Consider the following 18,124-nt stretch of genomic DNA (forward strand, 5'->3'; position numbering starts at 1 on the left):
AAGCTGTTTAACTTCTTAAGATAATGTGTGCATTCACTGAAGGATTATGATATGCCTTCAAATTTACCAGACACCAAAAAGGGACCATTGTCTGAGGTGGAGAAGTGGGAAGCTGTCAGAGTGTAATTCTGGATTTGGCAAACACTTGCCCAGCAAGTCAGGTCAACATGAACAGAATGGAAGGTTTGAAAGCAAACAGATGCTTGTGAGCATGTTAACAACAGATCATACATATGGGCTGCAATTAGCTTCAGCCATTTTATGTCAGTCAAGCTAAGGAGAAATAAAATTAAAAGATTATGATTTCCAGCTAACACTTTATATGATACACGGTGGCTTATGAGCATGAGGGTGAAAATTTCAGATTTTTGTCCCCTTGTTATATTATTTTTTAAATGCCCACAGAAGTATATACTTTATTTAAACATCTAAATAAAAATACTCATTTCAAAACGATGGCCAAATCTAGTTGCCACACATAGTGTTATAAAATGCAAGGGTGTATCAGAAACTGCTTAGCTTACTAAAGAAATATTTCTAGTGTTTAACCAAGACTCAAATTGTACTTCCTTATGATCAGAAGATATACAAGGTATGGCTATTACTAACCTGCCAGAATGTGCCTGTTTTCTTCATCCTTCATTAGAAGATAGCACCATGGTGAGTTGTTTTTTTCAAGACAAGCAGATACAGTGCAAGTCCCATCTCATGCCTGAAGACTGTTACTAGCTATGTAGATTACAAGACTGATCATCCCCCAATCCCAATTAATACTGGAGTTGACTAACTGGTATGTGAGAATAATGCAAGTAATGAAACAGAGAAGTCAATACAGAACAACTACCTTCCCTAAGCTTTCAGATAACTCACTGAACAGAACAGATTGGTCTGTCTCAAGTGTAAAAACCTGAGACATGGGTTTCTACAATGTGCCTTTTAGCTAATGACTATGTCTTACTGTTAGGTTTTCCCTGGTTTCCAGTGACACTTGAAAATAACAGTGGTAGACTTGTTCTCCTGTTGAAGCCTCCATCCAATCAATTGCATCTCCACTTTAAATCCTTAAAACCACTGGGGCAGAATGTTAAAGATTTGTTACCATAAACCAACACCTCACTTCTTGTGTCCTACGGTTTTTGAACATCTTCAGTATCTACGGATGAAAGGCTTGTCAAAACTACAAAATTAAAACTTAATTCTTCTCAAGGTGAGCACTTGAACCTGTATGCACCAGTTGTAGTCAGAAAATAAATACAATCAAGGAGAACATTAGCTATATGCACCTTTTACACAGAAGTCAAGTTATAGAAATTGACCTTTATTTAGTAATCAGTTTCTTTAACTTTTTTTTTTTTTTGATACAAAGTGACATTTCCATTTTAGTACAGAAAAATCATGTCAGAACAGTACCTGTCTGTTTCAGTTGTACCACTGGAGTCTACTCTGACCTCACACTTTAAAAAAACAAACAAAAAACTGAACAAAACCAAACAACAAGATAAACAAAAAAAAACAACTGCTGCTGTCCCTCACCATGAGAAGTACTTTGACTAGCAATTCATCCATACCATTTCCTCCTTTTTCATTTATATATATACAGTATTGTAATAGTATGGTATAATACTATATAAAATACTATATATATTTATATGTATTATAGTTCAAAATATTCTCTCTATATAGTAAATAACTATATAAAACCAACAAAGTATTTTGAACTATAAAACAGCATCTGTAAAACAGCATTTAAATTTAGGACCAGATCTTTCTTTGAAGAACTGTGCAAGAAGAATCCCTTTTTTAATTAAAAAAACCCTGCAAACAGAAGCAAGACTACAGCCTGTAGTGTAAAACCAGAAACTGTGTACAATGAAATGCAACAATCGGTGACCGAGAAGCAGTTCTACTCAGATGATGTTTTAAAAACACTTACAATACAGTACCCAAGAAACATGGCACTAGAGACAGAAGAGACAGGTACAAAACCTGGGTTAAGAACACACAGAAGTGCAAAAAAACCAAAAAGGGAACAGATACAATGGAGTTTGGTACAACAGACAAATGAGTATTGCAACCAAAACTAAATGATCACTTATTCTTTGACAGTGAAAATACTAACAATTTAGTACCTTTCTAAAGGCTTTTAATAAAAGCCATAAAACTGTGGCTGCTCTTAAATAAAAACAATCTATGTGAATGCTACACACTGAAATACAAAGCTTAAGAATTACCCTGCATAATTGCACCGACATAACCTTTCCATATTTACAGTATCTAAAAGTTACAGAACACAGCATGCCTGGCCTAGCTTACAACTCTTCCCCACCAGTACTTAATCCAGGCCCAGCAACCAGAAATTATTATTTCTCAACACACATTAAGCTTGGATTGGTCAGATATATTATGACATTTAAATATTAGATTCATGCATAAAACAAGAAACAGTATCTTTGACAGACAAGTGTTGACAGGATATAAACAGTGGTCTGCCCTGTAGAGGAGTGCACTTCCTTCTGAGCTTACTCTCAAGATGTACCGATTCAATCCCACATTATCACCTGGTTGTCAAGTCAACAATGTGCTTAGAAATGTTCAAAATTACAACTAAGAGTCACATTGTGCATAAACCATTTGCTCACATTCAGAAATTTCACTCCATTCTGAAGAGTTACCTCATTAAGTGAAAGAACACAGAGTTAAAACCAAAAACAAATCCAAAAAGCCAACAAAACAAAAAAAAGGACATTCAAGTAAACAGTAACAACCAAATACTTTGAAAAGGTTTTTGTAAACTTGTCATTCTACAGGGTTTTGCAGCATTGTTAAATTCATTACTCGTGGACAAATACGTGCAGGTTGCAACCCCTTGTGACAACCTGACACGTTTACACATACAATGTAAGAGACGAGCCCGGTGAAGTGATCTACCCCTTTGCAGATGCCTCCTTGGGTCCTTGTGTGTTCAGTGTTATCATTCCCCTTCATGAAACAGAAATCACTTACAGATATCTTTAAAAAGACAGACATGGACAAGTCCATTGGATAGAAAGTCAGTTATTTACATCTGCAGAGCAGCTTCACAGCAAAATATGGATCTAGAGTGGGCCAGCTGGAATCCACAGGACTTTGTTTTGTTCGTGATCAACAGTTGTCATAATCTGAGTGCAAATGCTTGAAAGGCCTCCTCCCTGGACAATACCTGGAGAAAAAGAACACACACACACTCACAAATTAGACTGAAACAGTTATGACTAATTACGAAGAGCAGTCATTACTTTTCTGCAAAGTGTTTATCAAGAGACTGAATTATTCTACACAATTCAGCATTTGCCAGATGTGCGACTCTTAAAATAAGAACAGAGCAAAGAGATCCAGCATTCAATGTGTAAGTTTTTTCTGCAAGCTCTTAAAACAGCCACAGAACTGATGCCTATAATCAAAAAAGACAAGTGTTTTGTTAGTGGCCTCCATGTACTATTTTCAGAGGCATTAACCGGCAAAGCTTAAGTCTAAAGATGGTCAGAACCTGCTATAATAAACCTCTGCTCAGTATGCAGTGTTAAGAGTTTTATATTTATGTGGTAATATACACAGAGACTATAGTTGTAGCAACTAGACATTATTTACAAATATTAGAAGTAAATTATGAGGCAGCTCAAAGACTGTTGAGCTAAGTAAAACAGCAGTGCTTGATACTTCAATACTTATTTTCAGCTACATTCAAGGAACAAAAGGCCAACAGCAAGCAACTCTCTGAAAATCAATTTGAAAGATAAATGAACACCTTGCATTCTACCCTGGCTAAACATAACAGTCACAAAAAGTAAAATGCCAACACTGACACAGGAGAGGATAATGTATTAGACTTAAAATTGAGGAACTTCATGACTGGAGAAATATGTCAGCAAAGCTTCTGGCCTCATCACAAATGTTGGAAAAATACAGAAAGTCTTACAAATGTCTTTTCAAAAGACAGAATTTGATCTCATAAAATATTACTTAACTCTGCAGCATATGCTACAGTTTATGATGTCAGGTGAGTTTAGATACAGAACACAGTAACACACATGGTCTAGGAAAGGTGACAAATGGCAGCAAGGAAGTGCTCACAACCTGGTACAGAAAACAAAACCAGCTTGAGTCATAAACCACAAAATGTACTTCATGAAGTAGTCACAGAGCTCATCTGTTAGAGCATGTCATAAAAGCTTCATGTGGAAGCTACCATGTCCAACATGCCTAACTACAGGCTTATATGCACAACATAATAATTTCAACAAGCTTATATGTCAACACAAGTTTGAAAACAAATCCTCTCTGACTACCAGCATCTGGCAACATTGATGACAGCTGGAGTTCAGTATACTTGGCACTAACAGAGGAAGGTCCTTCCCACAGGGCATATGAGAAGATAGATATAGGGCTTTCTTGGACTGACTGCTACCTTCACTCTCAGGTGAAATGAAAATGCAACAAAAAACTCAACAAGGAGCAGAACATGGTGAAGCAATCTGGCTATGCACATGACAAGTTCTGCAAAGGTTTAGTATGTCCTGTTTAAAAGAACATTTGCATGGCTATGCCGGGTAACTGATTTTGTTGAGAATGTGTCACTTCTCTTAGGATGCACTAAGATACCTCTATACTAAATAGATTCCCTTTTCCTCACCTGCATTTAGCAGGTATGCTTCAGACCATTTCTGTAAAAATTCCACTGTTCAGGAGATGCAATGGTGGGTTTGGCTAGTTTAGTGGTGTGGGGTCCTTTTGTTTTGATTTGGTTGGAGTTTTTTTTAAGTTTCATTGCCATTCACAAAATGGCTAGAATTACTGGTGGAATCACAAGGACATGTTTCTACTTTCAAATAAGCAGAGACTCTTCAAATAACTTCTATTTTTAACAGGCCTCAGAAGCTGAATTTCATTATTCCAAATTGCAATGTATGCACTAAAAACCTTTGACAATTTTTTTCCTTTCATGAAAGATTTAATTATGTCTCAATTCACCCATTTACACTCTGTGTGTGTGTATATGGGTTAATTGTTAATTGCTGTTTTGTTTGGTTTTGGTTTGCAGTTTGAAACCAACATATTCCCCTCATGGTATAAAACCAACAATACTGTGTCAAATTTCCTTGGCCATACTTCCAATACTTCTGGCTTTACAATAAAACATTCTCAGAATATCTTTAGGTCACAAAGTTCTCAACATGCTAAAACAAAATTATGTAAATGCAAGGGATAGTGCTTTTATCTCAAGATGTCTTCTCTCAATGACATAAACCACAAGAGCATGAGTTTGCCAAAAGTGAAATACTGTTTGAATGAACACAGGATCTTTTGAATTACAGTGTAATATTTTGATTAAATACTAACCTGTAAAGTACTTGCTATACTCTTGTTCTATTTTCAGAGCTGTCTCAAACTGTTCTTTGGAATGTTTTTGAGTAACTTTGTCCCTCAGGAAGATTGGGTCTTTTTGCTCTCTGCAAGAAGACACAAAAAAACAACAACACATAAAGAAGAAGAGAAAAACGTTGCATAAGAACGCATAGATATTTTTTTATGGGTTACAATTATTACCTTCACTTGGGCAAATGTAAAAGGGTTTTTAATTAGCAAGCACAATCCTGTGCATACAGTGCCATCTACTGTGTTTCAGCAATATCAGCAGTTACCAGCACTTCTAACAAGTTTATTTGCTATCAGACCAAAATCTAGAGGAAATACAAATGGTAAAATAAATAAATTTCATTCAGATCAAAGCTTGCAACACTCTTCTCAAAAGATGACTTGGGGTCCCCAGTAGGGGATCCTGTTTAAAGGGAACCAGAATTTACAATCAATTAGTAAGGTCATATAGATAGGTAGTGAAACAATATAAGCATAGTTTCTTACAGCAGTGAGAAAAGAACAATTTTATTTCATGAAGAGTTTTTAAAAATCACCACTACACTAACATATCACTGCTGTATAGGGCTTCAGAGAATGCCAGAGAGCCAGGGCTCAATCAAAAAGGCTGTTTGGATAACCTTTTGTGCTCATAACAGGCCAAGTCAATGTGCCAAGTACGTCATATTTTGATGACTACTAGAAATCAAATGTTCAATTGCTCTCTATTACTTCCCAAAAAGGGGAACAGCTGTAATGGGCACCATTCCACTTCCAAAGGGACTCAAGATGTGACAGTTGCATTTATTGTTCAGGTGCATGATCTTACAGTGGTAAGGAAATACAAACTGCTTTATGTCTTGCTTCTGCTGAAAGTGGTGATACTTCTCTGTTAAACACATAGCCATCAAGTCTACTTGCAGATGAAGAAAATTAGTAGCCTTCAAGTTTCATAATGAAGATATCACAAGTATAAAATCTCTCCACAAAGGCATTTCTTAGTACTTAAATTGGGAGATTGTACCACTTCTTTCCAAATAAATGTCTCAAAATGCGTACAGGCTTACTCAAACATTAGGGGAGGGACTAGAGCTTGTAACTCTTGTGTTCTGCTTCTGGCTATATTTGAGCAGGAAATTCCCAATTACTGAAAGAGCATGACCTGAGAAGACCACAGTATAGATAGTCCATGGCAAAAGGGGATTTCCCTTGCTGTTTACACTGGAGGATGAAGGTGAGAAAGCTGAGGTTACGAATCATATTTGGTCTCAGTAAGAAGATGAATAGCAGCTCTTTGTCACAGTCACCACTTAATCCTCAGTGGATCTCACTGGTATCTATCTTTCTCTTCAATGCAAAGGTGAGCAAAAAAGATCTGAAGGCCTTCTGGAGTACATACAGATTAGTCTACATTGTTTGATTTCTTTGAAAATGTCACTTAATTGTCATGCAACCAAAATAAAGTTAAAACCATTTACCTCACGGTGGCTTCTGTAAGGATTACTTTCCTCATTTTAAAGAGATTTAAAATTGACTATGATGAAAGAAACAATAAAGGTAGCAAGTGTATTTTAAGCTAAAATAAACAACCCTGAACTATACCCCTCAAGACTTACTTGATTTGTTTAGCATTTTTGTAGCGAATAAAAATGACAATAGGGTAGATATGAACACTGTGGAGCCGTTCGATGGCATGAGGAGCGATGTCAAGCAGACAATGACAATCCTAAGATCAAATGTAAATGCAAAACACTCATTCAGTTAAAGAGCACAAGCACACATGTAAATCCCCCATTTCTTCCCCTACTTAAATCATAGCAACCCAACAGACTTTTGCTGTACATATAGCATTTTGGGGCTAATGAGCAATTTGGACCCAAAGGATTTCTAACAAAAAGACAGAAGATGACAAACTGCAAGAAATTCCACTCATAGTACCAAAAGAATGCATTGATAGAAATAAAAGTATTTGAAGAGTTAATGAAATGAAAACTCAGATTGAAATATATACAATAAATTGTTTCCAAATTTACACAGTTACATTGATTTTATCTTTCGCAAGTCATAAGCAAACAGAAGTCTGAAAGTACTTAGACTTTCTGTGTGGTTTGACAGAAAACAATAAACTATTATCTGTCTTGAGGACTATTAGGGTTTTAATGTTATATATGCATTAAATAGAAGAGTAAAAAAATTAAATTCTCACTTGGGAATAGGGGGTGAAATCTCAGAAAATAATTTCTACCTTCATTTAATAATACTTTAAAGGAATGTGAACATTGCTTGTACCTACAAAGGTGAGATAGCATAAAATAATCTTTAAACAGTTATATGCCACAGAGAGGTAACTTATACTTTACTCAGCAGTATGGGGAACAATTCTCTGAATGTCTCAAAAGGAGGCCAATACTTACAATTTCCAGCCCCCCAGCAGAGTATGATTGTATACTGCAAATTGTACAAAGAATCACAGCACTAAAAGTCACTCACCTTTTCTGTTATTTCTTTTATCGAAGCTACAGTTGTCACATCAAAATGTCCACTCCTCCGTTTATAATCAATAAACAGACAATCCTTCACACCTCGCTCAATGGCTTGCTGGGAAGCTTTCATAACCTCTGTTTCACAGAACCAGAAAAGATCCACTTTCATTGCTATTCCTCAGACACAGAACAACGCTAACAAAACAGTGTCTGCAAATTTAGGTTCTTAAGGTTTTTTTCCATGTCTGTGGAACATTCAGTTCACTTGTAGAGGTGTTACCATAATGTATTCTAAACAACAGTAAATCTGTTACATTTGCAAACTTACCAAGAGGACACCTGCAAAATTTTCCAGGGGATTCTTTGACCAACATGTCTTTCACAGCATCAAGTAAAGGTCCTAGAATAAGCACAGGCCTAGGAGAGGTACAATCCACTTTCTGTACACGCTGATATGCCAGACTTGCAGAATCTACGCAAAGAGAGGAATTATTTATACAACTACAAATAATTTTCCTGACATTCCTCAGATAAACAGAAGCATCCTAACATTAACTATGAAAACAATTCCCTTGCAAGGGATATGGGCCTTGACAACTGAAAAAGTCTCACTAGCCATCACTGCAATTTTCTCCACCCAATAGCTCAAAATAGACATTTTTCTAATTCAACCTGGTGCTTCTCCCACTACCCTCACCCAAAACTTTAACCCAAGTGATTCTACTCTTTTCCTAAAAAGCGTAAACAAGATGCCATATTTGGTTATCTGGTTTGGCTTGCTGAGCTCTTTGAATCATAGAATCAGTAAGGTTGGCAGAGACCTCAAAGATCATCGAGTCCAACCTGTCACAGAATGAAGCAATCATTGTAATCAATGTGAGCTTGATAGGAGAGTGAAGAAATACAAGTAACAACTTTTGAGTGGTGCCCAGGATTTATGTCTAGACTAAGTGACCTAGACAGAAATGAAAGAGCTGAAAGGAAAATCAAAATCATGCATCAGAAAGCAATCTTGCTCTGCAAATAGAAGTTAATGCTAATGGCTTTAAAAATAAACTATGAGAACCAAAAGAATTTCTGATGCACTCTGGCTTGTTATTTAATAGCAAATTTATTATTTTTTAAAATTAAAAGTAATGTACATAATGAGATATATGATCACCATTTGTAATCAGACCAACCAGAAAGCAACATTATTCATTGTGTCATGCTGCAGCTGTTTAAACTGAAAGAGAAGGAAAGTCAACTTCCTCCCAAGTATAACAAAGGTACTTACCATCTAATAAAGGAATTGAGTCTGTACTGATTGTATCAAGAGCCAGTAAATCCTTTCCATCTTTGGAACCACTTCGTTTGTGCTTATGCTTTCTTCTGAAGAATGACCTCCGTGCTGCAGCTGACAATGTCTTAGATGAGCTGTTTTCATCTTTAGCCTCAGACATGCTGTGTCTCCTGTAGAATTCCTGATCCATCCTATAATCAAACAAACTAACTGGTTGGTATTTCAACTTATATTTCAAATTTTTTTTCAACAAAACCCAGCACTGCAGCTTCTGCAACACACTGGAATGCTCACGTCAAGTCTTAGCCAAGTTTCATCACAGAAAATTAAACAGAAACAAACATTAGCATAAATGCAGCATAAACAACTGAAAATCTCACACTGTCATTGTTTCCTCAGGATTGTCACAACATAAACAGCAGCATAGCACAAAGGGTGACCACTCTGACAGGAAGGACAAAATTCTCCAAGACAGAAGCAGCAGCGTGCACTTAATTGTCACTAATGTCAGCCTCATGCAGATCCTATCCTCAAGCTTCATGATATATACACATCCTTAAAAATAACTTACAAGCAATCAAATAGAGCAGTTTTAGTCTACACAATTTTATATGAGCACAAATACTTTGTCCACATAACACATGTAAAATGTAGTTGGTTTTACTGTCCATCTCCCAGTAACAAGTCTTATACACCAAAGAGATGTAAGGGTCTGCATGTATATATTGTACTTCTACACCACATAGTACTACTATTCCAGTGTCAAGACTGATTTTGAGTTATGACATGGAGAGAAGACTATTAGAAGGAAAGGAAACCAGAAAACAAGTAATCTTGAAATGAAAAACATACTTTGATCACTGAGTGAAAACTTATGTGGGTTCAGTAACAATACAAACATTTTAGTTCTTGTGTACTCCTCTACTAACAGCTCTAGCAACATTATGACATTGTGGGGTCAGTTGCTGCCCACAGGTAACTAAAGACACTGGTGCTTCCCAAGAACAGCTGTAACATCCTTGGATTTGAGCATATTTTTGCTCTGGTTATTCTCACTTTTCTTACTGAATTATCCATCACAACATTGGACTATGTATCATTTCCATGTCTAGCTTCTAGTTTACTATTCAGATAAAGGCTGTAACTGAGGTCACTCACATATATTTACTTGGAATCTGTCCTCTTTCCAGCTTCTGAGCATTTTCATCTAGTTGCCAAGCCATCCAGCAACCAAAGTTTCCCTGTGGTAAAGTGTCATCAACATACAAAATGTCATCCTTCTTAAAGCTTAAATCCTGTTCCACCTCTGCGAGACGGTCATAAAGTGCTCTGAAAAGGAAGAGACAAATAGCCTCTGAAACTGATCTCCATAAACTCAGGAGAAAAATATGCATACTTTTCTTAATATAAGTTAATGAGATTAGTGGCACGCTCTGCATTTCAAAGGCATGTAAGTTTAGTGAAAAGTGTAGCCTTACTATGCTACAGATTGTGTCAGCGACTTGCTGGGATAAACTAGTAAATTTTGAATTGAAAAAAATTGGTAAAGGCTGTACTCTCTCTCTCAGGATGCTCAGCATATCATCCCAACAGCCTTATGCTCTCATTACCAGTCACACTCAAATACCTAATATAGAATCCATCTCCAGGGAGCTCTTTTATCTTATTGAACTCTTCTATTCTGTATTGAGTCTTTATTTTGATGTTTTCTCCAGGCTTCAACATTTCAAGGTAAGCTTCCTCAGCGGTTTTATTTCGCATATCAATGGACCCATACTGTAAAACATGAAACACAGGAACCCTTAGGTATGAAGTTGTATCTTAACAGGCAATAGAATTAGGCAAGCTTAGAAAGTGTGCAAAATGAATTCGATTTTCCTCCCTGTCAGGCTCTATATAGTAATAAATCTTGCCACTCAGCTCCAGTAGTTTGAACCTTAACATGTCTAGCAGGAGACTGAGACATGGGGGTGGAAAACAAAATACCCAAGCAAACACAGCAGGCATGCACAGTAAGAGAAAGTCTGCAATTTTCAAACTGTAAGCTCAGAATCATAAAATTAACACTGGAAAGAATTTAGCATTTTTTTTACCTCAAGTATCATGTCACCCAAGACTAGCCCATCAGGTCCTTTTGCTGGACTATCATCATCAACATCTGAGACAAATATGCCATAGAGGTTTCCACCACATATCTGGATGCCAAGATCCACTTGGGACTTTTTAACAACAACTGTTCTAGGTTCAGGGGTCCTTTTGTTTGTGTTCACAGGGCCCCTTTTGATGGGAAGAAATAACACACATACTTCAGTTTTAAAATGTGCATTACATACAATCAACTAGTATCTGAAGAATATATATTTAAGTAATTATTACTCAAAATGGGTCACCTACAGATCCAGTCTTATGTTCGACCTTCTTAACTAAACAAATGTACTAAACTTATTCACTCCTTGGAGACCTCATTTTTCAAAACAGTTAGAAAATATGTGATTTTATCTTGAGGGTCACTTAACTTGCCTGCTGACTAGCTTCAACCAGGCAAAGCAGTCACCTGTTCTTTAATAGCACCCTAATAATTTTACCCTCTACCTTAAGGAATTCCGGGGACTTGTAGTTGGTGTGGTTTGTCTGGACGGAGGCGTCATGGTTCCTTCATCCTGTTCACTCACAGTATCGATTACAGAATGATTGTCAGGTGTTGCAGCTCCACTGCCTTGAGGGGTGGAATGATTGCTCACAGGTTCCAGGCGAGAACTGAGAGAACAAAAAAAATTAATAGTAGGCTGGTGGGTTAATATTTCAACAACGGCAAGTATTTTCCACATTAAGTTTTGAATTTGGCTGTAAATCAAGTATAAAGCAACAAAAAATCCCAACAAACTGGCATATCAAATAATATCTTTCAGGCTTACAATGACCATATAAAGCTTGGGTTTGAAGTGTGGTCATGCAGCCAAATGAAATGGATTTCACTAGATTATATGCCTTCTCTAATTAGTTTTTGGAAACTCAAATTATAGAAAAAATTAAAAACTATTTGAAGTACTTGACTCTCATAATCCTAGGAAGAAGTCATCTTTTGTTTAACCTTAACACATCTAAAGATTATGCCCAAGGAAGAATGAAAATATAGTTGCCGTACCAAGCATTTTTCTTTTCTTGCTGAGAAGCACGTTCACTTGTTGCATTTCAAAGCAGTCGCACTTGTTATCAGCACAAATGTGCTGATGTTTGCAAACATTACCTGTACAGAAGTTATCTACTAGCTAGGTAATTGCAGGGACCAGAGAACAGTTTTTTTCGAAGTCTAGCCCAGCCTTACCTTGACCGTGAGTGATTGCCAAGCTGGTACATATGTGGGTTATACTGAGCCAAAATAGTAATGGTGTCGCACTGCTGTCCAATGATTAGACGAGCCTGCTGCTCTGTAGCGTTTCTCAGATTTATTCCATTAAACTACAGGGGAAAAACAATGCACAAATGAGGATGTGAGGTTTTCAGATGGAAACTGGCAAAATCATTCCTTCAGTCTCCTAATTAGATAATTATATTACTGTCTAAATGCTATTTTATTGCAACTGGGGTAAAACAGAAGGGTGGAAATGCTGCTGCAAAATGATTCCTAAGCTTTACTCCTTAGAGGGAATCACTGTAGTTCAAAAATATTTGGTAACTTGGCCATAAGTTCAAAAATCTTTTTACTGTTTCAAGACACGTGTATTCCAAGCTGTGTTATGATTTAACTAATCTGAATAAACTCAGGATTTAAAGATAAATTCAGATTCATGATCATTCAGGCTCATTGCAGTATCATCCACATACTGGGTAACAGAAGACACTAACATTCACAAGCATGAACATTTTACAAAGCAGCTCTGTTCTTTACAAAATGCTCCTCCATGTGTATCTAATATTGTTAAAAAACATGACTGCAGGTAATCTAAAGCCTACCTGAGTATCTTTTAAGTCAGGTATCTCAGGTGAGGATATGGGCACAGCAACAGCAGCATGGAACCTGATACTAATCATCTGCATGAACATTTACTCACGTTATCAGGCAGAGCATGGCATTGGAAGTATATTAAGTACCCAAACTAGATACTCTATAATTTCATTATGTATCTATATAAAATGCAATGCAGACCTACCATCAAAAGACATTTTATGATAAAGCCTGAAAGAAAGTCTCAGCTATCACAATTACTGGAATACTATGGTATGTACCCTTTGCTACATATCACACAAGATACTCCAGAGGAAGGCAGTTATGGCTGGTGTCATAAGAGTTCGTTTCATTAAGCCATAGGAATAATAAGGAAACAATTACCTCTAGCAACTGATCACCATATTCAAGGCCAGCTTGATGGGCAATGCTTCCACCTGTTACTTTAGAAACAAATATTCCACCATTTTCTCCACTCACAATGGAAATCCCTAGTGGCTCAGAACCCTTCTGTACTTTAACATGTCGTGGCTCTTCCATGTAGGGCCTTTTAGAGGAGACAGTTAAAACTTATTTAGACAAAATTGCACTTGAACCATCACAATGTTAAAATTACATGCAATACTTTATGTGTATCTGAACTGCAACAATACAATAGGTTTAAACAATTGCTAAAAAAAAATAATTTACTGTCAGCTGTCTTAAATGCATTCCTTCAATACATGCAACATACAGGTGGCAGAAGTAAATGTATAACAAGTACATGACTGCTCTAAAATATTATGGTAAATATGAATTATAAATAGTATGGTGGTGAAATAGGTAGGAAAGAAGTTTCCAGATGCATATTATATAAAAGTAACTGAACCACTGTATATATGCCATTTACAAACTATATTCCAGAAAGGTATGTTACAAATACAAATGCTGGGAGTCTTTATTACCAGAGAACATAAACTTCATAAATAACAAGGTGGTAAACCAAAGGACAACAATGCACAAATATCAGATTTCATACTCATATGTGGGGAAACATAAATTAGTAATGAAAATTAAGTAGTTGCAAACTCAAGCCATTAAAACAGCAGTTTGCATGGTAGCATTACAATGACCATGCAAATTCTCCTAAGGGCAATTATCCAAACATGTAAAATAGCACCAAGTGCGCAATACTGCTCAAGAAGGACAACCTTATATCAGGCAAACCTCAAACTCCTTAGTGATGAGAACCTAGGCCTAGGAGCCAGAGGGATTCTCAGAAAAGACCTATTACGGAACAGATATCTGAAAGATGTAGAAGATTTGAAAAGATAACACTTAGATAAAGACACACAGCATAAGACACTAGTAAGTACAACAAGAGAAAGGCTTACACAGAAGAAAACCCTGACACATGCCTGTCTTCTTCCCCCATAGCTAGGATGTATCCACCTGTAGAAACAGGGCTGGTACCTCCATGATACATACAAACAAACAGTAGCCTCCTAAAAAGTGCTAGTTCACATTACTATTAACTTAATAATGTCTACACAGCAGAAGGCATCGTGAGAAAACAGTTAAACTTGTTGTAAATTAAACAGCTTGGGTATGCACAGCAGGTGTGGTATAGTTTTTATTTTAATAGCTTTATGCTACATTTTACTTTCATTAACTGGAATGTTCTCTTTCCTCCCTTCATTATATTATATAGACATTATCTAAATTGTGCCAACTGCTTAAACTATTTTAATTGTGCTATTCAGATCTGATGATTTAACTGAACTTCACTCACTGCTACTATTGTGAGCCAGGATGAGGAAAAGTGTTTTTGAAGAGTAGGATTTGGGGCTGGGGGCAGAGGAAAGATGACAAATAGATTATGCTTACTGCTATTGTCTTTGAGGTACATATTTGGTAGCCTTCTACAGCAGGAGCATAATAATTTGACAGCTTAAAAATGTATAAAAGATAAAACCAGATACTGATACCATAGTCTTAATGTCAACATCACTGTTAAGATGCAATGCCCTCAGAGCTTCTCTACTGATGTGATGGACTTATGGTAGGTTTACTACCACCCTTTATGAGTATCTAAGACATGTTACACAAAGCTTAGTATCACAAAAATCAAGGCATTTGCCCTTAATAAAATAAAATTACATATTTCTGAAATTAATTTATTGTATCTTTCTGCTTTTCCATCTACCATATGAATTTTAAGTTTTTGTTTGTATTGTATTGGAATGAGAACGAAACAAACTCATACAAATTGCAAAAGAACATATCCTAGACTCTAGTAAATGCAAAATGAAAGGTATCTAATAATGCTTGTAGTAGAGAAATCAACAGTAAAAATGGATGGTAACATTTTAAAAAGTGTCATACTTGATAGGCAGTGTTATTAAAATCCAGTGCACTCTCCTGTAGCATTCAGATTGCCTGACAGAATCACTGAACACTTAGAAAGACTTCATTGATCAGGGTTGGGTTTTTTTTCAGTTTTCATTTAAATGAAAAATCAATAGAACAAACCAAAACACTGACCTTTTTGTTTTTCCCATCTGTATTAGTATTATTATTACTACTACTACTATCTGGGGAAAGGCCAAGTGAGTTACTTGTACTTTGTGGAGAATAGAAACTGTTATAAGACCAAGTAACCATTTTAAATACTATCTAGCCATCGCCAAACACTTTCTCAGAACAGACTTAAATAAGATATTTTGCTAAATTAAATCCTTGTTTTTGTTAGTCTTGTGGCGGTTTTTTTGGTATTTGGTTTTGTTTGTGGTGTGTTTTGGTTTGTTTGGGTTTTGTTGTCATGTTTGCTTGGTTTAAAAACAAACAAAACCCAACAAAACATCAAATAAACAAAACAACCCAAATCTTTAAATTATATTCTTTTTAGAAAGTCAGTTCAATCTTATACATATACACAGCTGGAGTGAAGAGTCTGGAACCTAACTGTACTTCTATGAAAAAGTCTCCTCTTCCCCAAAGATCAGAACATCTATCTTGCACCCAGAGATACAAAGTTATAGAGGTATCAAACCCGTATGTTTTTAGATGAACATTATGCATCATTAGTCATGTGAAAGAAGAAATTCTGACTTTGAATTTGCAAGTGACAATTAGAAAAACATTTGTATGAGAACACAGAGTACATGCAGTAGAAGTCACATTGTAGAAAGGAGGAAAATTCACACGTTTCCATTCCCTTTCAAAATAACACTGTCCTTCATAAACAATATACATTCTTTAAAGCAATGGTTACTAAGTAATTCCAGGAGTTTCATGTAAAACTTTATGAATAACTTTTTATTACTACAAAATAGCCTTATTACTTTACCATCCACATTTTTCATGGTCAGTACTTTTACATAAATCAAGCAATATAAAGGGGGCCTGAGGGCCACACACATGTAATTATTCCAACACATCATAGCTTCTTTACACTGCCAGAATGGCACTCAACTGCCTTACTATAAATAAAAGCCTGATTCAGATTTGTGTTGTAGTATTCAATGCTTTGAAATAGTGCAAACCTATTAATATATTAAATATGTACAGATCGCAATAAAATGAAATCAGATCTCCAAGACTGACACCGTAAGCAACACACATTTAAAATATTCATCATAAGATACAGAAAGTTGTTAAAACAGAAAGCTCATGTTTTTAAAAAAATACCATATCAGGTTCAAATTCTGCAAGCACATACTTAACACTGTTGCTAGCAGCATTCAGGTACAAAGAGATCAGTCACCGTAGTAAAATAGCATCTGTACAAATAGCATCTGTACGTAGGAATACGTTCTTGCACAGTTATGTCTTCAATTTTTCATGTTATCTGGCTAAACTGAATCAAGGCACAATGGTAAGAGCTATAATGCTAAGGCACTTCATATTTAGCTATTAAATGTTACTAGAACTTAATCCTATTTAATTTTCCAGAGTACAGAATAAGTCTATCATAAAGAAGCATCTGTAGTAAAGCTAAAGGCGTGTATTTCAATTTAGACCACTCTTATTTGGTGTGGCTGTTAATCTAATACAGGAGAAATAAAACTCTTATGAAATCCCTTAATTCTCTAAACTCAAGATTTACCACTCAGCTCAGAAAAAAAAAATCCACATAAAGATCTCTTACATACTTTGTAAAGAAAATAAAAAACAGTGAGTAAGAACGACCTGAAATGCACTTCTGCCCCTAAACAGTTGTCATTTAAATTAGATGTTCATATTCCTTTACCCCAATGAACAAACATACAGAAATTTCTCAGACACATTTGTATTAAAGGCAAATAACATGGGGACCTTACCTATCTTTTCTGCGCTCTCCAACAGATACTGGGCTAATCGAAATCCTAGGTAATGTAGAAAGTGAGTTCTGAGACTGGCTGCTGGCGAAGGAAGATGTTTCCAAGTTAAGAGGTGACTGTGGAGGAGTTATCAAGCTGGGACTGCTACATTCAGAGTGTGACAAGGAGCCTATGGAAAAATCGACAGCTGAGTTTTTGTATCCTGCATCTGTCTTAGTCTGGATATATACAACATAGCGAAACACACCATACACATCTACGACAACAGCGAGGACTGACTGTTCACTAGCACTCTATTAACCATGTAAAGAGCTCAGGGAGACCAGACAACTATTTTCAGACAGTGCAGATTTACTGTCCTTATTGACTACACATCAAATGTGTCCTCTGTTAGTGTGTGTGCAACTACTACCATCCTCAACAAGGAGAGCAGAGTACAGACAAGCTACACTCTATACATGTCTGAAAACACTTAGCAATGTTAAGTTCAAGAATAATAATAAAAACCTGTAAAGGAGAAGTAAAATAAAAATTTAATAGAAGGTTTATATCCAGAAAAAAATATTGAAGTACAGCCCTTTCCTTTGGTTAGGAGATACATTATGAAACACCTGAAAAACACCAACAAAACCCCAGCATGAATCATACCCAGAAACCGAAAAGCTCTGAACTTTTGAACAAGTTCTGACTTTCTTTGCCTCTTTCCTGGTTGAACCCTCCC

At 36.2% G+C, this 18,124-nt stretch overlaps 1 protein-coding gene across 6 annotated transcripts in view; it reads right to left on the reverse strand.

Annotated features, from left to right (window-relative positions):
* Positions 1 to 1,512: 1,512 nt before the first annotated feature.
* The window catches only part of DLG5 (discs large MAGUK scaffold protein 5), a 103,225-nt gene continuing 86,613 nt past the window's right edge, over positions 1,513 to 18,124 (reverse strand). For 3 of the 6 annotated variants that reach the window (XM_054163239.1, XM_054163238.1, XM_054163237.1), the window contains 14 exons: positions 17,404 to 17,572; positions 14,309 to 14,386; positions 13,487 to 13,649; positions 12,482 to 12,615; positions 11,749 to 11,913; positions 11,250 to 11,433; positions 10,784 to 10,932; positions 10,315 to 10,485; positions 9,151 to 9,347; positions 8,203 to 8,346; positions 7,882 to 8,009; positions 7,008 to 7,117; positions 5,377 to 5,486; positions 1,513 to 3,199 (listed from right to left, as the gene is read on the reverse strand). In XM_054163239.1, the coding sequence (XP_054019214.1) occupies positions 3,096 to 3,199; positions 5,377 to 5,486; positions 7,008 to 7,117; positions 7,882 to 8,009; positions 8,203 to 8,346; positions 9,151 to 9,347; positions 10,315 to 10,485; positions 10,784 to 10,932; positions 11,250 to 11,433; positions 11,749 to 11,913; positions 12,482 to 12,615; positions 13,487 to 13,649; positions 14,309 to 14,386; positions 17,404 to 17,572 (2,006 nt within the window). In that variant the 3' untranslated portion in view covers positions 1,513 to 3,095. The remainder of the gene's footprint in view (positions 3,200 to 5,376; positions 5,487 to 7,007; positions 7,118 to 7,881; positions 8,010 to 8,202; positions 8,347 to 9,150; positions 9,348 to 10,314; positions 10,486 to 10,783; positions 10,933 to 11,249; positions 11,434 to 11,748; positions 11,914 to 12,481; positions 12,616 to 13,486; positions 13,650 to 14,308; positions 14,387 to 17,403; positions 17,573 to 18,124) is intronic. The other 3 variants (XM_054163242.1, XM_054163241.1, XM_054163240.1) reach the window with 1 other exon arrangement.

This window comes from Dryobates pubescens, chromosome 8, assembly GCF_014839835.1.
Source record: "Dryobates pubescens isolate bDryPub1 chromosome 8, bDryPub1.pri, whole genome shotgun sequence".
Classification (NCBI taxonomy): Eukaryota; Metazoa; Chordata; class Aves; order Piciformes; family Picidae; genus Dryobates; species Dryobates pubescens.